General features: G+C 41.0%; 1 protein-coding gene across 5 annotated transcripts in view; it reads right to left on the reverse strand.

Annotated features, from left to right (window-relative positions):
• KLHL2 (kelch like family member 2) overlaps positions 1-25,983 on the reverse strand; it is a 225,830-nt gene that overhangs the window by 155,760 nt on the left and 44,087 nt on the right. For all 5 annotated transcript variants that reach the window (XM_075860272.1, XM_075860275.1, XM_075860273.1 and 2 more), the window contains one exon: positions 4,468-4,590. In XM_075860272.1, the coding sequence (XP_075716387.1) occupies positions 4,468-4,590 (123 nt within the window). The remainder of the gene's footprint in view (positions 1-4,467; positions 4,591-25,983) is intronic.

The following is a 25,983-nucleotide window of genomic DNA, read 5'->3' on the forward strand; positions in this document are numbered from 1 at the left end:
CTTTATTTTTCTGTAGACATTGCCGTGTAAAAGCTTCTTTTTTGCGGTAGGAGTTGTATTTCTTATTGGCACCATTTTGCGGTACTCATATCTTATGGATAACATTTTATTAACTTCTTTTTGGGGGGGAATGGAAAAAAAAAATGCAATTCCAGCATTCTTTCTTGCATCTTAAATTTACACCATTTACCGTGTGGTATATAAAAACATGAACTTTATCATGCGGGTCGTTACGATTACAGCAAAACCAAACTTAATGACGCTCTATCACCATATTCTCAAACCCCTATCTCCTATTGCATGTGATCGGCGCTGCAATGTAGATAACAGTAAGGTACTTTTTTTTTTTTTTTTTTAAACGTTCATTTTTGGCCAAGTTATGAGCGATTTTTTTTATATATATATATATATATATATATATATATATATATATATATATGCAAATGAACTTTGAAATGGACAACTGGGCGTTTTTTTTTCGTTATGTCCAACTGGGCGTGTATTGTGTTTTTAACTGGGCGTGTTTACGTGTATGACGCTGACCAATCAGTGACCAGTCAGCATCATACACTCATCTCCATTCATTTACACAGCAGCGATCTGCAGCCACATACACAGAGATTAACGTTAATCAAGTGTCCTGATAATGAATACACATGAAATCCAGCCTGGACGTCATGTGTATTCAGAATCCTGACACTTCTGAATCTTTTCTTTGAGATTTCTAGCAAGGGATCCGAAATCTCGCGAGATTACGGAGGTAAACGAGATTTAGTTTCACTTGCTGGAAATCTCACAGAAAAGATTCAGAAGTGTCAGGATTCTGAATACACATGACATCCAGGCTGGATTTCATGTGTATTCATTATCAGGACACTTGATTAACGTTAATCTCTGTGTATGCGGCTGCAGATCGCTGCTGTGTAAATGAATGGAGATGAGTGTATGATGCTGACTGGTCACTGATTGGTCAGCGTCATACACGTAAACACGCCCAGTTAAAAACACAATACACGCCCAGTTGGACATAACGAAAAAAAAACGCCCAGTTGTCCATTTCAAACCTCATTTGCATATATATAAAATAGCTCATAACTTGGCCAAAAATGAACGTTTTTTAAAAAAAACAAAAAACGTTACTGTTCTCTACATTGCAGAGCCGATCACATGCAATAGGAGATAGGGATTTCAGAATCTGATGACCGAGCCTCTTTAAATAAAAACGTGTGTTTCTTTTTGAGTAGCCAAATTCCAAAAACCAAAACATTTACATTTTTCCGCCGCTGTAGCTGTAGGGGGGCTTATTTTATTGTGGAACGACTTGGGGTTTGTATTGATACTGTATTGAATTACATGCAACTTTTTGTTCGCTTTATTTTGGAAGGCGGGATGAAAATAAAAAAATAAAAAGCAATGGCTGTTTTTTTAGTCCCACTATGGGACTTCCCTATGAGATAGTTTGATCACTTTTATAATACAATGCAATCCTTCAGTATTGCAGTGTATTATTCCTGTCAGTGTTAAACTGACAGGCATTCTATTAGGCCCTTACTGTCAGAGCCAAAGAGGAATAGACTATTGACAACGCCCTCTGGCTGCCATTAGCCCCACGATCGCATCGTGGAGGGGGTGCCGATGGTGTGACAGAGGGATCCACCCCCTCTGAAACCTCTTCGATGCCGTGGTGGCTATTGACCGTGGCATCTAAGGGGTTAAATATCTGGGATTGGAGGTAACTCCGATCTCGGCCACTAGAGCAGTAGACCAGCCGTCACTAGACACAAGGCAGCGCTATGGCTTAAGTATCCTTAATAACCGCCGTGAAAAAAGCGTGTTTGCGTCCATTAAGGGGCTCTTTGGTTTTATATAAATAAAAATTGTTACGCCCGAGCTCATTACACGTGATGTTTTTATGGTGTTTTACGTAAATTCTAGTAGAGAAACGCAACAAATTTACTATTTGTATTGCCTATTGTGTCTTTATGTAACCAAATGTATTCCTAGATATATCTCTCTGTCATGATAAAGATTTATCAGTATCTATAATAAAAGATTGTGGGTGTCACAATTGTAAGCAACAACTTCTATAAATGTAGTTTCCCCTGACATCTCCTCTAATGAAGTACACGTATAGTACAGCGAAAAAAGGCGTTTTTAATTCCGGTGGACTCAGATCTCCGCCGCCATCACTCCCAGACATCAGCTTCTAAACAGGATAATTACATTAGGAAACTAACATTAAAGGGAGGGGGGTGTGTGAGAGCAAACTGCTTTATATTGTGGCAAAACATGACCATTCTTGTAATCAGACGGCTTTAGCAGGCATAATTATAGTAAATTACCTTGCATAATATTAGGAGGTTTTAACGCTCAATCACAAATAGGATTTCCATATTTTCAGTAATATTGAATGTGTTCATCACCTCATGTGCACCCTTGGCAGTGGTTATGAACAATGCCAATAATATAGCTTGCTTTAGGGTATGTGCACACGTAGTGACCAAAAACGTCTGAAAATACAGAGCTGTTTTCAAGGGAAAACAGCCTCTGATTTTCAGATGTTTTTTGAGCAACTCGCATTTTTCGCGCCGTTTTTTATGTCCGTTTTTGGAGCTGTTTTCATTGGAGTCTATGAGAAAACAGCTCCAAAAACGTCCAAAGGAGTGTCCTGCACTTATTTTTACGCGTCGTCGTTTGACAGCTGTCAAACGACGACGCGTAAATGACAGGTCGTCTGCACAGTACGTCGGCAAACCCATTCAAATGAATGGGCAGATGTTTGCCGATGTATTTTAGCCCTATTTTCAGACGTAAAACGAGGCATAATACGCCTCGTTTACGTCTGAAAATAGGTCGTGTGAACCCAGCCTTATAGGTCTCTTTAGTATATGACCACATTTAATCACTATGAAGTGGACATTCATGTTATTTCAAGAAAGCCGATGTATGACACTTCTGTTCAGACCTGAAACCCCAAATATACAGTTCAGTTACTAGTGCTAGTCTTCTTCCCCTTCATTGAAAAATAGTCTGGAGTGACATGAAAAAGGTCAAATGTCGCTTTCCTGCAAGGATATGACCGGGAAAACATCTGGATGCCGGCTGGTCATGGAAATGTGCACTGATGACCAAAGGATGTCCCATTCTGTAGAATTTCTACAGCTTCACTTTACCCTTCTCTTGCTGAAAACCTTTTACAAATCCAAGCAGTAAAGACAGCCATACACACAACATCAAAGTCTGACCATTTTAGGCAATTATCGTTTTAAAATTATACGTGATGGCCGACGCCAAACTACTGGTTGCCAAAAAAGTAATCTGACGTTAGATTTTTGTGGACGTGGCCGAATTAAAACTAGGAATCTATGGCAGGATCGCCCAATTACGGCAGATCATGTGAGGGCAGCATAAAGAAGTGACAGACACGCTGATTTCAGCGGTCTGTCATTTTTTAGGCAAACCGCCATAGTTTAGGAGAACTTTAAAGTGGCGGCGCGCCAAACGTGATACAATGATCGAGTCCTACAATATTTATACTGCACACGCCTCCCCCGCCGCTGATTAATGCATGCCTATTACTGTACATGCTAAAAAGATGCAGGTGAAATCTCAGCCGATTACTGTCACCTCGCCCCGCTACAGCCTTCTAGTAGCCCCAGGGGTGGAATACATGGTCTTTTCTTCATGTTACCAGCCCCTCTTAACAATGAGAGAAGAGATGTACTTTTTGAGCTTTATCACATTAAAAGGAATGAATTTTTTTCTACTAATGGGGAGAAGTTGCTGATCTAATCCCCCCCCCCCCCTTGGATGTTCACCAACATCTGGATCATGGAGATTATTGTGTCCTTTCGGTTCTGGTGATTATGTGAAGTTCTGGGCATCAAGACATAGAAATAAGTCACACGTATGAACTTTGTACAACTTTGGCTTCTATTTTTAGGTGTTCTGCTTCTAATCTTCTGATGGAGTCAAACTTTTAGAAAACATGAATTTGTATGCATTTTGTTCCTATTAAACATTACATTTTGTTGTAAAATTGCAAGAAGGTGTCCCTGAGTGTAAAGAACTGGGTGGCATTTTCACAAAGTGCCAAGTATCTACTTTTGGTAAATATGTGGGTAATAGGTTTACAAATGTGTTTTTTTTTTCAATTCCGATTTTATTAGTGTGTCAAAAGTTTGAAAATTGTCAATGCAGCAAAAGGAATAAGTACCTTTCCGACAGCTTCTAACTCATTTTCCCATGCATTTAGTTAACCACTTGTATCTGCAGCAGATTTTACACAGCGTCTGCGGGTTTTTTTTTTTTGTACAATGTCCTACTACTGCACATTTAACACTTAGGTGAATAAAAGGCATTTTACTACTGATGAAACCTGGTTCATCCCATGAAAAGACGTAAGCTGCTAATAATTATCGACTTAGGGATACACTTTGTCTAAAAGAAAAAAAAAAAGAAAAATACCTTCGGAGTTCATTCATAACCTTGAAAGCCTTCCTGGTGTGCCGCGGGTTCATAGTAACAGGACAGAACTTCTCGGTGTTTTCCTTCACCTCCACAGGCTTCTGCTGGCATATCTTAGCGTTCCTGTGCACAAAATAGAAACATATTACCTGACTTATTAAACTCCTGCACCAAGTCCACTAGCAAAAATGCACGATTGAGTGGTTAGGCCTAGTTCACACAGAGTTTTTTTGCAGGCAGAAAAAAAAAAAATCTTCCTCAGAATTCCTTCAGGAAGCTGTGGATTTCCTTCATGCTACTGAAACAAATAGCGTCGAAGGAATCTTGCAGAAAACAAAAAAGTGTTGATTTATTCCTGATCCCTACCGTTTATGTCTGGCAGACAGAAAAAGGCTGTGTTTTTTTTTTTAAAAACAGCTTTTACTTATCCTTTTTCTCAACAACATAAGAAAACATAAAATTGCATACAAGCAGATGCAAATAGTAATATACAATCAAATACAGTGGTTGTCTAGGGTGCCGTTACCCACCAATTCATGAAATATTACATGGTGTCCTCAAGATTTCCATTCTACGAAGAAGAGTAAAACTTGACAGGATGATTGTATCCACACACAGGCACTCATTCACACAGCAGACACGAAGAAGCGCTTCTGGACTTTCCCCAATCCCCACTGCTCATTTCTATTGGGAGGAGATGGACGTCACAGCTTCAGGTTTATTAAAGCCATCTGGACCACATTTTTTCAAATTTGTACAAACACTTCCTCTGATTTATACAGTTTTTGATATAGGGGTACATATTTACTGAGGAGTTGAATCCAGTGAAGAACATTTGGGACCTCCGTCGCCTTCAAGGAGATAACTTTTCTGGCACAGAACAGATAAAGCCTGTTTATATCTGTACTCGCTCTTCTGTTTTCTATTCCGTCATAGTAATAGAAGGAAAAAACCAAAAAATGAAAAAGTGCTGGATCTGTCGCATAACTGAAACCAATAGCGCCCAACGGAATCCATTGACTTTAATGGGTTCCGTTGAGTTTACAGCGATTTGCCTTACGAAATAGTGCTGAATGCTGCTCTATTCTGTCCAGCAAAAGTAACAGAATCCACAACGTGGGCTTCTGGAGGAGTGTTCGACGCAGATGTGAACGAAACCTAAAGGGACGGGACTTCACTACTCTATTGCAGGCAGATTGTGGGGAGAGGGCATCTGCTACAGTCCGTTACCTGACCGCAGAAGTAGTTCTGGTGTGAGATTTGTTAGAAGTAGAGGAAAAAAAAAAAAAGAAGGATGAGCTAGAGAGAAACTTAAGAGTTGTTTTGACAGCAATATGAAACATAATAGGAGCACAAAAGAGGAGTATATTAACCCCTTAGTGACCATGCCATTTTTTACGTTTTTCCATCGTCGCATTCCAAGAGCTCTAACTTTTTTATTTTTGTGTCGACATAGCTGTATAAGGTCTTGTTTTTTGCGGGACAAGTTGTATTTTTTAATAGCACCATTTTGAGGTACATATTATTTATTGATGAACTTTTATTAACTTTTTTTTTTGGGGGGGGGGGGGAATAGGAAAAAAACCTGACATTTTGCCACACTTTTTTGCGTCTTAAATCGACGCCGTTTACCGTGTGGTATAGATAACACAATAACTTTATTCAGCGGGTTGTTACGATTGCAACGATACCAAATTTGTATCGTTTTTGTATATTTTACTACTTTTACACAGTAAAAATGCTTTTTTTTCAAAATTATTTGTTTTTGTGTCTCCATGTTTGAAGAGCCATAAGTTTTTTATTGTTCCGCCGATGCAGCTGTATGAGCGCTTTTATTTTGCGGGAAGACTTGTAGTTTTTATTGGTACCATTTTGGAGTAGATGCGACTTTTTGATCACTTTTTATAACTTTTTTTTTAAGTCAGGATTCACAGAAAACAGCAATTTTTCCATCGTTTTTTATTACATTTTTTACGGCGTTCACCGTGCCGGTTAAATAATGTAATAGATTTATAGTCGGGGTCGTTACGGACGCGGCGATACCAAATGTGTAACTTTTTTACTTTATTTTGGTTTTTTAATAGTAAAGCATTTTGTAAGGGGAAAAGGTGGGTTTTTAATTATTTTTTTTATTAACTTTATTAAACTTTCTTTTTTACTAGTCCCACTAGGGGACTTTAATGTGCGATTCTGCGATCGCTATTATAATACACTGCAATACTTTTGTATTGCAGTGTATTACTGCCTGTACGTTTAAAACGGACAGGCATCTGCTAGGTCATGCCTCTGGCATGATCTAGCAGGCATTCACTACAGGCAGACCTGGGGGCCTTTATTAGGCTTCCGGCTGCCATTGGAGACACAGACACTCGGCGATCTTATCGCCGGGTGTCGGTGGGAGAGGGAGGGAGCTCCCTCCCTCTCTCCAAAACCACTCAGATGCGGTGCACGCTATTGTGCACCGCATCTGAGGGGTTAAATGGGTGAGATCGATACTAATATCGATCTCACCCGGCAGAGAAGGGACGCCCCCAGCCCTCAGCTACCTCTGGCAGCTGAGAGCAGGGAGATTTGACGGCTCCTGCTCTGTTTACTAATCCTGATGCAGTGCCGTAAAAAGGCATATGCATCAGAATAAAGCCCGTTAGTGGCCGCCGTTAAAAGGCGTATTGGCGGTCACTAACGGGTTAAGGGAGACATTGCTGTGATTTTTTAACTTTCTGTTAAATATTTTCTACATTTATTAAATGTTCCTTTATTCTACCATGGGGTTAAAAGCTTGAGCATAAAATAGCATGCCATGTCTAGCCTATAATCCTTTTTAAACTGCTGTTAAATTTTTTAACAAATGTTAAGTAATTGGCACCTTTGGTAAACAATTATTTTGCCAACGTTGATATGCTATCTGTGCAAATAAATACGAAGACCTCATGCACTCGACCGTAGCCATGTGCACAGCCGTCATTTTCGGGTCGGCCGGCCCCGGAGTAACACCCGCAAATCGTGGGCCGTGCACATGGCCTCGTGCATTATTTCCTATGAGTCCGGACCGCAGAACACGGCCGTAATAAAACATGCCTGTTCTTTCTGCAGTCCGGGCTCCTGGGCCATGCACGGACAGTGGAAACCACGCTCGTGTGCATGGGCCCATAGGAATGAATGGGGCCGCAATTCTCCCGTGGATTTTCGGGGGTATTGCGGCCGCAAAAGCACGTTCGTGTGCATGGGGCCTAAGGCTCTGGTCACATCTGTGTCGGAGGTTCGTTTAGGGGCCTCCGTTGCAGATTCCTTTGTTTTTGCCAGACAAACCACCCGTTTTTTTTTGTTCTGCTACCATGACAGAGCAGAACAACGAAAATCTCTAACATAGATGTGAATGAAGCCTAAGCACTACAATGATGCTTGGTGCAATTTTTTGCAGTGGTGTTTGTTCACACCCGCGTCGTGTTATCGGTTATTTTGACAGAATCGGACATGGAGCCACCAATGTAGATGTAAACGGAGCCTTTGATGGGAGGTTTAAAATGTTTTACTCTAATAAAAGAAAAGCGCAAGAGAAAGGACAGCAAAATCCACAATTGTGATACTAGCCTAACATTACAATAAGCAACACGATATTACAATCACATAAAGGGGAGTTCACACATGCAGATTTGTGCCTATTACGATCGCGGATAATTGCAGGTCGATCCCCGCTTGTTTAAAGGCCCTTTACACATGCGAATGTAAAGTATATGGGGGAGAATAATTGGTTGGTCCCCATGGGGTGCAGTCACATGCGGAGGATTTTGTGATTACACTTACAGTTTACATAATATCGGAGCATATTCTGTTTTGGGGAGATGTGCTGCCGACAGAGGATTTTCAGGCCTGCATAAAAGATTATATCAGCCGAAGAACGCGCATTGTTGGCGGATTGCTGCTCTGTTTACACCGGGCAATAATAGGGAACAAGAGTTTGTTGAAATGCTCGTTCGCCCCCTGATCACTTACTCCTTTAGGTTATGTTTACATATGCGAATGGGTTCACGTTAGTCAGTAAGGTCCGTTCGGCGCCGCTGTCTCTGCCGTGGCTTCTGTTATAATTGAGAGCAATGACGTAGACAGGAATAGAGCCTTAGACGGTGTCACATACCAATGTTACATTAGCGTTTAGATGCTGCAGTATTTTATTACAGCAATAGTTTAAAAAAAATTAAAAAAACAAACAGAAAGCACAGCCCAGTTCATTGGTGACATGTCGTACATATGAAATCTGAGGATCAGCAGAGGTATCACCTAAACATTTGTTACTGCGGCATCTTCCCACCTGGGGCTGCCCCAACACTAATCAAGGTTAAAATGTTGCCAACGTTCCAGCTCTTTTTTCCACACATTTATAGTTCTCCTCAGCTCTGTGGAGGGCAGTGGTAGAGAGAAGTGCTCAAGCCTCAGAGCCCAACATACAGATTATGTGTAGGTCCTGGCACGGGTCAAGTTTCTTCTGAACAGTGCCTTGCGAAAGTATTCACCTCCTTTGTGTTTTTCCTGTTTTGTTGCATTACAGCCTTGAATTAAAATGGCTTTTTGGGTGTTTTTACCATTTGATGACATACCTACCACTCTGAAGGTGCAAATATTTTTTACTGTGACAAACAATTATGGCAAGAAACTTTAAACGTGCATATGTATTCACCGCCTACAGTCAATACTTTGTGGAGCCCTTATTGCTGCAATAACACATGTAAGTTACTTGGGATTTGTCTCTATTAGCTTAGCATATCTAGACACTGGGATTTTTGCCCATTCTTCATGCCAAAACTGCTCCAACTCCTTCAAGTTCGATGGGTTGCATTGCTGTACAGCAGTCTTCATGTCATGCCACAGATTCGGAATTGGATTGAGGTCTGGACTGTGACTAGTCCATTCCAAGACATTTAAATGCTTCTCCAGTGTAGGTTTAGCAGTGTGTTTAGGGTCATTGTCCATTGGATGGTGAACCTGTCCCGGTCTCAAATCTCTGGCAGACAAACAGGTTTTCCCCAAGAATTTCCCTGTATTTACTGCCATCCATCTTTCCTTCAATCCTGACCAGTTTTCCAGTTCGTCAATGAAAGTTTGAGCCACACAGTGTTTCCCATGATGGCCAAAAAGTTTAATTCTATTCTCATCTGACCAGGGAACCTTCTTCCATGTGTTTGGGAGTCTGCCACATGCGGTTTGGTGAACTCAAAACGAGTTTTCTTAAACAAAGCCTTTTTTCTCCACTCTTCTATACAGCCCTACTCTGTGACGTGTACTTCTTATAGTGGTCCTTTGGACAGATACTTTCACCTCCACTGTGGATCTCTGGAGCTCCTCCTTCAGTTTTACAGTTGAAGTCCTTGTAGAATCTCTGATTGATGCCCCTCTTACCGAGTCTGAGTTTTGGTGGCCGGCCTTCTCTTGTAAGGTTTGTAGTTGTGCCATATTCTTTTTATTTTGTTATAATGGATTAAACGGTGCACCGTGGGATGTTCAAAGTTTGGGATATCATTTTTGTAACCCAATTTCTCTATAGTTTTTGGTGCAATTAAAGCATGTTAACTTTATTTTGCAGGTCAATCCAATTAAGGCAATACCAAATTGATATGTTTTTTTTTTAGATTTAGTATTTTTACAAGGAGTAATACGAACTGTAAAAAAAATTGTTGGATTGTGTCGCCCAATTCTGAGAGCCATAACTATTTTTTCGTCGTATGAGGGCATATTTTTTGCAGGACGAGCTGTAGTTTATAATGATAAGATTTTATGGTACATGCAAGTTTTTGACCACTTTTTATTTCATTTTGTGTGGGAGATGGTGACCAAAAAACAGCGTTTGTCGGTTTACTTTTTTTTACGGCGTTCACTGTGCATGTTAAATAATGTAATATTGTGATAGTTCAGACTTTTACGGATGCAGCAATACTTTTTTTGTACATAACAGATTTTGCCCCTTTTTTTTTTTTTAAGTTAATTCCCCTTGAAGACTTGACCCGGCGATTGTTGGATCACTAGCACTATATTGCAATACTAATGTATTGCAACAGTGAGACCGGACTTAAAATACACGTTAGGCCCCATTCACATCACTTTTTCCCTACGGTTAGTGTGTACACCATGAAAGATCCAGACATACACGCTTACCGTGTCCTTATGTTACAATTAGCATGGCGTAAATTATAATAAATTTGTTGAGCAGCGGTGGTCGTGCTCTTTCCCATTGTGACATTTCTGGTGTAGAAAGGTTGATAAATAACCCCCAAAGTCTGCATGTGATTTATGACTGCTCTTTATACATCACTTCTGTGACAAGTCCCTTAGGGCCCATTCACACGATCGTAAATCTCATCTGTGTGCTGTGCATTGAAACACACAGCCCCATTGATTTCAATGGGCCTATTCACACATGCGTGAGTTTTCACGCAGTGAGAGTCTGTTGCATGAAACTCACTTAATGTCCCATATTGATGCGTTTTTACGCACCTACACGCCCATTGAAGGCAATGGGTGTGTCAAAACCACGGCCAGCACACAGTGTGCTGTGCGTGATTTGCGCATTAATTCCATTGAAAAAAAATCGCTTTGTGAGTGCGTGAAAAACACATGCCACTAGCGGAGCACACTGATACAATAATGCAACGCACAAGGACAGACGTACGCGCGTTTTTTGTGTGTGTAAATCTGTCACGCTCATGTGAATGTAACCTTAGATTTATGATCACAGTACTACACAGAACTAGTGAACCCTGCTGCATTGTATTAGGGATGCACGATGCATCGAAACTTCGATACTGTTCCGATACAGTTATTTCATGTATTTCGATACGAAGCTGTGCGACCGCGGGGTGAGAGCGGGGCTGCGGCTGCGTAATACAGTCATTGCCCCGCTCCTGAGTCATGACAAGTGTGCGCGGTTAGTATAAGTGGGCTTTGTAGAGAGGAGTGTATGACTCTGACCAATCAGCGTCATGCACGTCTCTCCATTCATTTAGACTTGGTCTAAAGTAAAAACACGCCTAGTTGGGCATTAACCCTTTCACGACCAAGGACGAAAATGAACGTCCTGGTCGGGTGCTAGTTCCCGCACCAGGACGTTCATTTTCGTCAGCATTTCAAACTGTCACTCTGTGTAAACACAGAGTGACAGACGCGCACTGACAGCTGTCCTAGACAGCTGAGACATCAGTCTCGCCGGACAGCGGACCATCGCCGCTGCTTTCGGCAATTAACCCCTTAAGTGCGGCGACAGATTGCCGTCACCACATTTAAGTGGTTTGAAGCACATCGGCAGCCCCCACGAAGTGATCGTGGGGGCTATCGATGCTTGTCACGGCAATCGGAGGTCAGCTAATGACCTCCGGGTTGCCATGTACGGATGCCTCGGAGGAGCAGCCTCCGGCCGTTCCTCCTCTGCTTCCTGTCAGTGTGACAGTTACGTCACAATGACAGTTAGGAGTACATTACACTACGTGTAATAAGACTTTTATTATAGAAAAAAAATGAACACGTTAAAAAAGTACACATATTTGGTATCACCGCGTTCGTAACGACCCCAACTATAAAACTGTAATGTTATTTTTCCCGCACGATGAACACCCCAAAAAAAATCAATAAAAAACTACGACAGAATCACAATTTTTTTGGTCACCACCCCTCCCTAAATAAAGAATAAAAAGTGATCAAAAAGTCGCATGTACCCGAAAATAATACCGATAAAAACTTCTATCCGTCCCGCAAATAACAAGCCCTTACACAGCTTTTTTGACTAAAAAAATAAAAAAATTATGGCTCTCAGAATATGGTGACACAGAAATTTTTATTTTTTTATAAATAAGTCATTTTATTGTGCAAACGCAAAAAAAAAGGACCAAACCAACATACATATGGTATCGCCGTAATCGTACCAACCCGCAGAATAAAGTAAAAATGTCATTTATAGCGTACGGTGAGCGCCACAAAAAGAAAACCTAAAAAAACGGTGTCAGAATTCCTGTTTTTTGCTCAGGATTGCAAAAAAATTGAATAAAACGTGATCAAAAAAAAAAAAATCGCATGTACCCCAAAATGGTAGCAATGAAAACTACAGATTGTCCCGCAACAAATAAGCCCTCACAGGGCTCCGGTGGTGAAAAAATAAAAAAGTTCTGGCTTACAGAATATGGCGATGCAAAATGTGCAGTGTCCAAAAGTGGATAAGATCGGGCGCCATTTATCAGTGAGACACTGGCCACACATCTATTAAATAATATTTATTTACCCCATTATAATACCCTCTTATTATGCCCTGATGTACTCCGCACAGATTACACATGCCCCCCACATTATAAACTGAAATACCAGCGAAACCCAAAACAGAAAAACTACCAAGCAAAGTCTGCACTCCAAAAGCAAAATGGCGTTCCCTCCCTTCTGAGCCCTACAGTGTGCCCAAGCAGCAGTTTGCACCCACACATATGGCGTCGCCATACCCGAGAGAGCCCGCTTAATGTTTTATGAGGTATTTGTCTTCTGTGGCACAAACTGGGCACAACATATTATGCACTAAAATGGCGTATCAGTGGAAAATTGCAATTTTCACTTTGAACCATCCGCTGTGCATTAACCCCTTTGCGCACTATGACTTAATTGCCCGCCATGGTGCGGCGGTTGATGTATGGAGCCGCCTCACTTGCTGAGCCCGCTCCATACGCTGCGGGTGTCGGCTGTGTATTACAGCAGGCCCCCTCGGTACTAACGGACAGGTACAGCGATCGCTCTGTTACAGAAGCCTGTAAGAATAACAATATACTGCAATACATTAGTATTGCAGTATATTGTACCAGTGATCCAATGATCGCTGGATCAAGTCCCCTAAGGGGATTGATTAATAAAATGTGTAGAAGAATTATAGTTATTAAAGTTAAAAAAACAAAACACCTTTTCGCATTTTTCTTCTAAAGTAAGGTAAAAAAATGAACAAAATTGGTATCGCTACGTCCGTAAAAGTCCGAACTATTACAATATACCATTATTTAATTTGCACAGTGCACACCTTAAAAAAAATGTAATAATTTAAACCGCCAAAATCGCAGTTTTTTTTTTTTTTGTCACTTTCGCTCTAAAAAAAAAGAAAATGTAATACAACTTTTGAATCACTTTTTATGTACCAAAAAATGGTACCAATAAAAACTGCAGCTCTTCCCGCAATAAATAAGCCCTCACACCACTCTATTGATGGAAAAATAAAAAAGTTATGGCTCTTGGAAAGCGGGGAGTGAAAATCTAAAATATGAAAGCAAAAAATGGATCAGTCCTGAAAGGGTTAATTCATTTCTAATTAATTGCTTTATAAAAAATGGTTGTTTTTTTCCCTCCTTTATCCCTTGTGGAAATTAGAAAATTAAACATTTTAGTGGAAACAATTTTGATATTAATTTTCGCGCCCTAATTCTAATAAACTCTGCAAAAGACCCGTGGGGAGACATTGCTTTACAAATGTTGGGGTGCATTTTCTTCGTTATTCCTTGTAAATAATAAAAATTTCTATGTTTCAGAAAAAAAGTACATTTTAATTTTTACAGACGAATTCCAATATATTTAGCGAAAAACCTGTGTGGTCAAAATGCTAACTATACCCCTAGATAAATACCTTAAGGGGTCTAGTTTTCGAAATGCGGTCGTTTATGGGGAGTTTCTATCGTTCTGGCAGCTCAAAGCTTCTCCAAATGTACAGTGGGGCCTAAAACATTTTCAAGCAAAATATGAGTCCTGAAAGCCTCCGGGTGCTCCCTTCCTTTTGGGTCCTGCCGTGTGTCCAGGCAGCGCATTAGGGCCACAATCTGGGTATTTTTGAAAACAGGAGAAAGAGGGTGATCGATTTTGGGGTGTGTTTCTTCATTTTCATGTTCGCTTTACAAAGAAATCGGTCTTCAAACTGATACTTTTATGAAAAAAAAGTGAACTTTTTTTTTTTCACCTGCTATGTATTAAATTTAGCAAAAAACTGTGGGGTCAAAATACTTACTATACCCTTAGGTAAATACCTTAAGGGGTCTAGTTTTCTAAATGGGGTCATTTGTGGGGGTTTCCATCACTCTGAGACCTATGAGCCTCTGAAAACCTGGCTTGGTGCAGGAAAACAAAATGTACTTCAAAATTTATAAAAATTATTATTATTCAATTTGTAAGTCCTCTAAATTGCTGAAAATGTAATTTAATTTTTTCAAAAGTGCTGCCAAAATTGAGTAAAGAGATAGAAATATATATTTAATTAAAAAAATTGTACAGTGTGTGTGTACATATGTGACATATTGCAGTTAAAAATAGGGGAAAATTGTAATTTTTACAAAATTTCTTCCATTTTTCTATTTTTTTATTAATTTCCGCAAATTGTATCAGTCTACTTTTACCACTAAAATAAAGTACAACATGTGATGAAAAAACAATGTCAGAATTACTTGGATATTCAAAACTTTCACAGAGTTATTCTCTGATAAAGTCAAACATACCAGATTTGACAAATCTGGCTTGGTCATTAAGGTACAAACATGCCTGGTCATTAAGGGGTTAAGAAAGTCATTAGCATAAAGCTAAAATCGCTCATAACGTGGTAAAAATAGATAGTTTTTCTAAATAAAAAGCATTACTGTCACCTACATTATAGCGCCGATCTCCTTATGTAGGAGATAGGACACTTATAATGTGGTGACAGAGCCTCTTTAACCCCTTAACGCACCATGACGTAACTGTACGTCATGGTGAGCAGTAAGTTCGCGCACCTTGACGTACAGTTACGTCATTGCTTTGACAGTTAACCGCCGCGCGGCGCTACACCGCAGCGGCGGTTAACTGTGCAGGGTGTCAGCCCTGCTCTCCCCGTTGCCGATCAGCGGCCTGTCGCCGCTGATATCGGCAGTTAACCCCTTAATTGCGGCGCTCGATTTTGAACGCCACAATTAAGGTCTTTAGTGCCGATCGGCAGCCCCCATGTGAAATCACGGGGGCTGGCGATGGTACCCATGGCAACCGGACGCCAGACAATGGCTTCCGGGTTGCCATGTACAGAAGCCTATGAGGACCACCCCGAGGGTGGACGTCGTAGGCTTCCTGTCAGTGTGACTGTCACGTCACAATGACAGTTGAAATGCATTACACTACGTGTGTAGTGTAATGTATTCCAGCAGCGATCAGAGCTGCAAGTCTAAGTGTCCCCTAGTGGGACAAGTGAAAAAAGTAAAAAAAAGAATAAAAATGTTTTAAAAAAAGTGTAAAAATAAAAGTTATAAGTGATATAAACAAGAACTGCTTTTTTTCCTATAATAAGTCTTTCATTATAGGAAAAAAAATGAGCACGTAAAAAAAAAGTACACATATTTGGTATCACCGCGTTCGTAACGACCCCAACTATAAAACTATAATATTATTTTTCCCGCACAGTGAACGCCGCAAAAAAAATAAACGAAAAACAATGCCAGAATCACTATTTTTTGGTCACCACCCCTCACAAAATATGTAATAAAAAGTGATCAAAAAGTGGCATGTACGCCAAAATTGTACCGATACAAACTACAACCCGTCCCGCAAAAAAAAAGCCCTTACACAGCTTTTTTGACTGAAAAATAAAAAAGTTATGGCTCTCAGAATATGGTGACACAGAAAAGACATTATTTTCTAAATAAGTTATTTTATTGCGCAAACGCTGCAAAACATAAAAAAACGTATATACAAATGGTATCGCCGTAATCGTACCGACCCGCAGAATAAAGTATAATAGTCATTTATAGCCCAGGGTAAACGCTGTCAAAAATAAATAAAAATCATTGTCAGAATTGATGGTTTTTGGTCACCTTGCTTGCCGAAAAATTGAATAAAAAGTGATCAACAAAATTGCATGTACCCCAAAATGGTACCAATGAAAATTACAGATTTTCCCGCAACAAATAAGCCCTCACACGGCTCCGGTGGTGAAAAAATAAAAAAAGTTCCGGCTCCCAGATTATGGCGATGCAAAATGTGCAGAGTGTTCCAAAAGTGGATAAGATCGGGCACCATTTATCAGTGCGACACCGGCCACATATCTGTGGATTATTATTTATTTACCCCATTATTATACCCTCTTATTATGCCCCTGATGTACTCTGCCCAGCCTACATGTGCCCCAACATTATAAACTGAAATACCAGCAAAACGCCAGAGCTACTACCAAGCAAAATATGCGCTCCAAAAGCCAAATGGCGTCCCTCCCTTCTGAGCCCTACAGCGTGCCCAAACAGCCGTTTATGTCCACCGATATGGCATCGTACCAAAAAATGGTACCAATAAAAACGACAACTCGTCCCGCAAAAAATAAGCCCCCACACCGCTCTATTGACAGAAAAATAAAAAAGTAGTGGCTCTTGGAAAGCGGAGAGGAAAAACGAAAAAGCAAAACATGAATTAGTTCGTAAAGGGTTAATTACTTTCTAATGAAAAAACATTTATGACCACATGTGGTGTATTGCCGTACTCGGGAGAAATTGCTTTACAAACGTTGGGGTGCATTTTCTCGTTTATCCTTTGTGAAATTGAAAAAATTCAACATTTTAGTGGAAATAATGTTGATATTAATTTTCACGGCCTAATTCTAATAAATTCTGCAAAAGACGTGTGGGGCCTAAATGCTCACTATACCCCTAGATAGATTCCTTAAGTGGTGTAGTTTCCCAAATGGGGTTACTTTTGGGGGGCTTCCACTGTTTCAGTCTCTCAGGGGCAAATTCGACATGACACCCAAAAACATTCCAGCTAAATTTGAGCTCCAAAAGCCAAATAGCGCTCCTTCCCTTCTAAGCCCCGGTGTGGGTCCAAACAGTAGTTTATTACCACATATGGGGTATTTACGTAATCAGGAGAAATTGTTTTACAAATGTTGGGGCGCTTTTTCTCCTTTATTCCTTGTAAAAATTAAAAATGGCTACCTTTTTTCAGAAAAAAAGTAGATTTTCATCTTCACATACTAATTCAAATAAATTTAGCAAAAAAACTGTGGGTTCAAAATGCTAACTATACCCATAGATAAATTCCTTGAGGGGTATCGTTTCCAAAATGGGGTCACTATTGGGGGGTTTCCACGGTTTTCTTCCCTCCAGTGCATTGCAAACGCGACACGGCACTGAAAACTATTCCAGCAAAATCAGAAATCCAAAATCCAAATGGTGCTCCTTCTCTTCTGAGGCCTGCTGTGGGTCCAAACAGCAATTTATTACCACATATGGGGTATTGCTATAATCGGAAGACATTGCTTTACATATGTTGGGGTGTTTTTTCTACTTTATTCCTTGTAAAAATTTAAAATTTCCTAATTTTTTCACAAAAAAAGTAGATTTTCACCTTCACATACTAATTCAAATAAATTTAGCAAAAAAACTGTGGGTTCAAAATGCTAACTATACCCATAGATAAATTCCTTGAGGGGTATAGTTTCCAAAATGGGGTCACTTTTGGGGTGTTTCCACTGTTTTGGCAGCACAAGGCCTCCTCACACCTGACATGGTACCTAAAATATATTCTAATAAAATAGAGGCCCAAAATCCACTAGGTGCTCCTTTGCTTCGGAGGCCTGTGTTTCAGTCCATGACCGCGCTAGGGCCACATGTGGGGTATTTCTAAAAACTGCAGAATCTGGGCAATAAATCTTGAGTTGCATTTCTTGGGTAAAACCTTCTGTGGTACAGAAAAAATTTATTACAAATGAATTTTTGAAGAAAAAAAATGAAATTTGTAAATTTCACCTCTACTTTGCTTTAATTCCTGTGAAACGCCTAAAGGGCTAAAATACTTTGTGAATGCTGTTTTGAATACTTTGATGGGTGCAGTTTTCAAAATGGGGTGATTTATGGTGACTTTCTAATATATAAGGCCCTCAAAGCCATTTCAGAACTGAACTGGTCCCTGAAAAAATAGCCTTTTGAAATTTTCTTGAAAATATGAGAAATTGCTGCTAAAGTTCTAAGCCTTGTAACGTCCTAGAAAAATAAAAGAATGTTCAAAAAACGACGCAAACATAAAGTAGACATATGGGAAATATAAACTAGTATGTATTTTGTGTGGTATTACTATCTGTTTTACAAGTAAATACATTAAAATTTAGAAAAATGCTAATTTTTGCTAATTTTCTCTAAATCTTGGCGTTTCTTACAAATAAATATTGAATTTAATGACAAAATTTTTTCAGTATCATAAAGTACAACATGTCACGAGAAAACAATCCCAGAATCGCTTGGATAGGTAAAAGCATTCTGGAGTTATTACCACATAAAGTGACACATGTCAGATTGGCAAAAATGGGGCTGGTCCTGAAGGCCAAAACAGGCTTAGTCACTAAGGGGTTAAGGTACTAATTCTCTGATACTCTAAAATGACCGAAGAAAATAACTCTTAGAAAAATAAATAGACTAACATTAGCCATTGATTTGTTTTGGCTTTAACAACGCAGGTAAAAAATAAAAACATCCTGTGGAATCGCAGCCTAATTCACACGAACGTGTAATACGTCCGTGTGACGGACATTAAAACAACGGTCGTCACACGGATCTATGTAATTCAATGAGGCTGTTCACACGGCCGTTGTTTCAACGGACCGCGTGAAGGGTCCATGTGAAAATAGGCCATGTCATTGTTAACGCTTCACGCATCCCTCCATAGACTCCAGTCTACGGGGGATGAATGATAACGTGTCCTACAGCGCACAGCACGGATGCACCTCAGACGTGAAAAACGGCAGTTTTTCATGTCTGAGAGTCGCAACATTCGTGTGAATCCGGCCTTAGGCTACATTTACACGAGCATGACAGATTTACGCGTGTAAAATAGGCACGTAAATCTGGTCCGCGTGAGTTGCGTTACTGCATCTGTGCTTTACGAGCGGCATGTGTTTTTCACAGAGTACTTTTTTTTTTTTTCAATGGAATTGATGCACAAATCAAATGTGCATCCGTTGCTGTGCGTGATTTTCATGCACCCATTGACTTCAATGGGCGCGTAGGCGTGTGAAAAACGCACCAATATAGGACATGCAGTGAGTTTCACACAACGGCGTGAAAACTCCTGCATGTGGGAATGGCCCCATTGAAATCAATGGATCAGTGTGCTGTGCGTGATTCACGCACAGCACACGGACGAGTTTTCCGCTCGTCTGAATGAGCCCTTATGGGTTTCATATCAAAGTGGGCGAGTACATATGCTTTTACAATTTTCAGTTATTTCCTGATTGTCCTAAGGCAGCACATTTAAGGGTTAAGATACTTCATCTGACCGGATAGAACAGACATATTAGTCAGCAGTAATGAAACAATTAGGATGTCCTAGGTAACCTTAACCCCTTAATGACCGCCGATAAGCCTTTTCACGGCGGTCATTAATGGGCTTTATTCTACAGCGCCGCCATTCTACGGCGCTGCTGTAGAAGTAAACCGAGCAGGGAGCTGTCAAATCTCCCTGCTCTCAGCTGCCAGAGGCAGCTGAGGGCTGGGGGCGTCCCTGCTCTGCCGGGTGAGATCGATATTAGTATCGATCTCACCCGTTTAACCCTTCAGATGCGGTGCACAATAGCGTGCACCGCATCTGAATGGTTTTGGAGAGAGGGAGGGAGCTCCCTCTCATCTTGCTGACACCCGGCGATAAAATCGCCGAGTGTCAGTGTCTTCTATGGCAGCCGGGGGTCTAAAAAAGTTACACATATTTGGTATCGCCGCGTCCATAACGACCCCGACTATAAAGCTGTTACATTATTTAACCCGCACTGTGAACGCCGTAAAAAATAAAATAAAAAACAATGGAAAAATTGCTGTTTTCTGTTAATCCTGACTTTAAAAAAATGTGATAAAAAGTGATCAAATAGTCGCATCTACTCCAAAATGGTACCAATAAAAACTGCAAGTCGTCCCGCAAAAAAACAAGACCTTATACAGCTATGCCGACGCAAAAATAAAAAAGTTACAGCTCTTCGAATGTGACAATGGAAAAATGTAAAAAAATGGCTTGGACATTAGGGCCCAGAATGCAAGCAGGGGGAAGGGGTTAAATAGAGCCCAAATCCCTTCAGAAAGTGTATTTTTTCTCTATGAACATGGATAGTTGAAGACGTTATTTCATAAAACCAAAAAGGAACAACTTATTATTTTCCGGTCAATAAAGTCCTCCCCTCCCATCCTGTTATAATAGACTGGGTCCAGAAAGATTGAGACAAGCCGGAGAGACGCATCGATCAAGGGGCAAGGTTTAAACACACCTACAAAACAGATCCCAAGTTCAGTTCTAACTGGGATGTTCCGCCCAAAGTTGATCTCGCTGTCGTCAGATTGTCAAAGAAATCTGTGTTTCCTTCAGAGGAGTCCTCGCTCTTAAAAGATCCAATGGATGGCAGAACTGATTCCTTATTGAAAAAAAAAAAAGCCTACTCATCGTCGGCTGCGGCGTGTAAAGTGGCATCAGCTTCCATCCCGGTTGCCAGAGCACTTTGTACATGGCTTAGTCAGCTCTCTCAAGATCTGGAGGAAGGCATACCGAGAGAGATCTTGCAAAATATCCCTCTCATGAAAGCAGCTGCAGAGTTTTTGTGTGACGAGCCACTGGATGTCTTGAAGTTTTCTTCCAGGTCCCTGGCTCTCTCTAATATGGCGCGTAAAACCCTCTGGATCAAGCAATGGACAGGGGACATGCCATCTAAAAATCATTTCTGTTCCCTACCATTCCATCCCTCCTCTCTCTTCGGCCCTCAGCTGGAAGACATCCTTAAATTAATGATGAAAAAGGGGTTTCCTTCCCACGTCCTCCAATGAGGCCACCATTAAAAACCCTTTCAAAAAAATTCTAACTTATGACGTCAATAGAGAGGAGTGTCCAGTAGGTGGAAGACTGGGAAAGTTTGTTCACCTATGGCTAAAAACATCCACAGACACATGGGTCAGATCCACCATCCAGAATGGCTACTCGCTGGAACTAAATACCGTTCCAAAGAGCAGATTCTGTATAAACAAAAAGGAAGAAATCCTATTCTCAGGCTTATTCAGGACTTCATAAGTAGGGGAGCCTTAGAGGTAGTCCCGTATCTTCAGTGGGGTCGGGGAGTGTACTCCCCAATCTTTGCCGTTCCAAAAAAAAAAAAAAGTCAACGTGGCGGTTATTGATAGATTTAACATAGCTAAACCAGTTCTTTGTAAAAAAAAAAAAAAAAAAAAAAGTTCAAAATGGAATCTATACAATCAGTCATAAATATTATCCAGGAAGATGATTTTCTAGCCACTATCGATCCACAAGATGCATACCTTCATATCCCGGTCCTGAAGAAACACACTAAGTTTCTTCGGGTAGCAGTTCTTGTTCATCCTCAAGTCCTACATCTTCAGTTCACCGGTCTACCCTTTGGGAGAACATTGGCACCCGAGTGTTTATGAAGGTAGCGGTGGTACTATCTGCAGTACTACGCATGAAAAGGATCTTCGTACGTCCGTACCTGGACGATTGGCTGGTGAGAGCCCAGTCAGAAGACATGCTCATAAAACACCTGAAGGTCACTCTAGATATGCTCAGATCGCACGGTTTCATCAACATCAACCTCCAGAAGTCTCATCTAACACCATGCACCAAATTAAAGTACTTAGGCTTCATGATAGACACACACAAAATGTCACTCTGTCCAGCAACCGGATTTGTTCTATCCGCCAGGGTGTTCAGCGACTAACTTCATTGAGTCGCTGCTCCATCAGTCAGGCCATGAGAGTGTTAGGCCTTCTAAAATTGGCTATCGAGGCGGTACCCTGGGCAAGGGCTCACAGCCGAATGTTGCAATCGAACATACTAAAAAACTGGGATAAGAGATTAGTGTCACTCGACACCTTAATATCAGTGCCTCCGGATGTGAAACAGGACCTCCAGGGCTGGCTGGTACCCTACCACCTCGATCGAGGCAGATCTCTCCACAGTCCACATTCAAGGAGTATTGAATCTGAAAGCGGATTAGCTGAGCAGGAAGCGGATTCACCCAGGAGAGTGCAGCTTGAATCCAAAAGACTTCCTCCAAATCACCAGCAAGATGGGCAAACCATCTTTAGACGTCATGGCGACCGCAAAGAATAGCAAATTAAGGAAGTTCTGCTCCCTCAACAGGTCAGATCACCCATATGCCATAGACAGTCTATCATTGAGTTGGGAGAAGACCTTCATATAGGTCTTTCCCCCATCGCTCTAATCCTCGGGTGTTGAGGAAAATAAGGGACGAGAAAGTGAAGGCCATAGCGATCATTCCTCATTGGCCCAGAAGGGCATGGTTTCCACTCGTGTTAAAACTCTTGAACGGCAACTTCTGGAGACTCCCATTACGTCCAGATCTCCTGCTACAGGAGGGCTGCTTTCATCCCATGATTGAATGACAGTCTCTAAAAAAATAAGGGCTTCTCTGATGGAGTAGTTAATACCCTATTAGCCTCCAGGAAACCCAGTACGACAAAAATATTTTCTCGAATATGGCTTCTATTTTCAAAATGGTGTCAGGATAATGACAGGTCACCAGATAGTGTCCACAGTATTGTAGTTTCTGCAAGAGGGATACCAGAAAGGCCTCAAGCCCAATGCATTAAAAGTGCATTTAAGAGCCATTAATACGAATTCAGAGGGGAGGTTCTCCAACCATTAACTGATAACCAAATTCCTGGAAGAACTTAAAAAATTAGGGCCATACTATCACAATCCTCTGCCCTCTTGGGAATTGCCCATTGTTTTGAAGCACGTCAGCCGTGCCCCGTTTAAGCCACTTCATAGTATAAACCTTAAGCTTCCCTAATATAAAACCTTATTCTTGATAGCCATTACCTCCGAAAGGCGGGTTGGCGAGTTGCAAGCTCTGTCCTGTAAAGAGCCTTATCTTAGGAGCTTACCAGAGTGCGTTATCCTTAGAACAATGCCAGGGTTCTTACCAAAAGTGCCGCCTAGCTCCAACTTAGATCGATAGTTTTGCCGGTCCGATCAGTAGACTCAGCCTCTGATACCCCTACTGATTCACAATGCTTAGACGTAAGGAGGTTGCTACTTGCTTATCTAGAAATAACGGCCCCCTTTAGACAATCCGAAGAGCTGTTTCTCCAATTTCAGGGGCCAAATAAGGGTAAAAAAGCCAGCAAAGCCTCACTAGCTAGATGGCTCAAAGAAATCATCAGGGACTGCTACTCCCTGGAAGGCCTAGAGTCCTCTTTAGATATTTGGGCCCACTCAACCAGGTCCACATCCACATCGTGGGCAGAAAGATGCCATGTCCCCTTAGACCAGGGCTGCAAAGCAGCCACTTGGTCCTCCTCCTCGACCTTCATTAAACACTATAGGCTCGACTTGTTTTCTTCTGAAGGTTCTGCCTTTGGCAGGAAAATACTAGTGGGATCATCCAAAGCCTAAACCCCCCCCCCCCATATTGTTATTGCTTGTCAAGTCCCTTAAAGGACCAGTGTCACGGGGAAAAAAAAATGTAAGATCAATTTGACTTTAGTGTGTTATTAAACATTTTTTTATTTATTTGTGTGTTCGTGTTTTACTTTTTTTTTATTTTTTAACTTTTTCTTCCCGATGGGGGCTGGCATTTTTTTTTTCCATTTCTGTATGTGTCGATTAACGACACATACAGACATGGAATACGGCACATACAGTCCCATAGTAAATGCGAACGGGGCCCGTTCCATCCACTATGCTGTACGCCGTCTGTGTGGGAACGGTGCATGCGCCGCTCCCACACAGTCCAAGTTGAACTGTGCGATGTCCGGTGCCATTTTCCTGTGGACCGGAAGTCGCGGCCGGACAGTAAGATTACTACTTCCGGTCGCGGCTTCCGGACTTGTGCACTTGGAGCGGCGGTAGCAGACGGAGCGGACGGACCGGAGGGAGCGGCGGCGGCAGGAGCAGGTAAGTTATTTCTATGTATGTTCGTGTTTTAGTGTGTGTTTACTACTGTATGTTAACCTACTACACTGTGTGTTAGCTCAAAAAATGGCGAGACACAGTGTAGGAGGTTTGACCGTTCAATCCCCTCGTTTCTCCCGGCACTAGCCAGGATAAAGGAGGGGGGATTCTGTGAGCTCACTAGAGCGAGTGAGTTTTCTCAAATTTTGCAGCATAAAGCAATGTGGTTGCTTTACCACATGCAATGCTGCAATTTTGGGAATTGCTCCATCTTGTGACCAGCGCTGGGAAATATTATAAATTAGAATCCAATTTATAATATTTCCTGACTCGTGAAAACAATGTTTAATCACCTATACACTAATTGTTAAACTAAAAAAAAAAAATGCATTTTTTTCTAGCGACACTTTCCCTTTAAGTGTGCTGCCTTAGGACGATCAGGAAGTGGAAAATGTACCTGAAATTTTAATTTCCTGGATTCCATAGGCAGCACAAGTGTATGTATATATATATATATATATATATATATATATATATATATATATATATATAAAAGGTTACCTGGGACCTCCTAATTGTTTAATTGATTACTGCTGAGTAATAGGTCTTCTATCCGGTCAGATAAACTTAACCCTTAAAGAGGCTCTGTCACCACATTATAAGTGGCCTATATTGTACATAATGTGACCGGCGCTGTAATGTAGATTACAGCAGTGTTTTTTATTTTGAAAAACTATCATTTTTGACTGAGTTATGACCTATATTAGCTTTATGCTAATGACTTTAATGGACAACTGGGCGTGTTTTACTATATGACCAAGTGGGCATTGTGGAGAGAAGTGTATGACGCTGACCAATCAGTGACCAATCAGCGTCATACACTTCTCTCCATTTATTTACTCTGCAGATAGCGATATAGCTATATCGCTATGTGCAGCTACATACACACACTAACATTACTGCAGTGTCCTGATAATGAATATACATTACCTCAAGCCAGGACGTGATGTGTATTCAGAAACCGGACCACTTCTGTAGCGTCTCTGTGATTTACAGCACAGAACAGCGAGAGCTCGCTGTGAATGACAGCTTACAGCGTAATCTCGAGACTACGCCTGCTATGCTGTAAATCACAGAGACGCTACAGAAGTGGTCAGGAGAATGAATACACATCACGTCCTGACTGGAGGTATTGAGGTAAATAAAAAACACTACTGTAATCTACATTACAGCGCCAATCATATCATGTACAATATAGGCCACTTGTGCTGCTTACGGACTCCAGGAAATGAAAATTTCAGGTAAATTTTCCACTTTTCATTGCACTGTAAAAATTTGGACTATTTAGTCAGGTCCATTACATAAAATCACGTTTTAATTTCATGTTGTAATGCAACAAAACAGGAAAACCACAAAGGGAGTGAATATTTTTGCAAGGCACTGTACATTTTTAACAGATAAGGCTCTGTCGATGCTTTCCATTCTGAACGGGACCCTGAACAGACACTGACTGAAACCAGAGGTTTCCGTTTCCATCACCATTGATTGCCGGAAGCAATAGCGTAGTCGACTTTCAGTTTCAGTCGGTGTCAATTTGTGTCTGTTCAGGGTCCC

The sequence above is a fragment of the Rhinoderma darwinii genome, chromosome 1 (genome assembly GCF_050947455.1).
Source record: "Rhinoderma darwinii isolate aRhiDar2 chromosome 1, aRhiDar2.hap1, whole genome shotgun sequence".
Classification (NCBI taxonomy): Eukaryota; Metazoa; Chordata; class Amphibia; order Anura; family Rhinodermatidae; genus Rhinoderma; species Rhinoderma darwinii.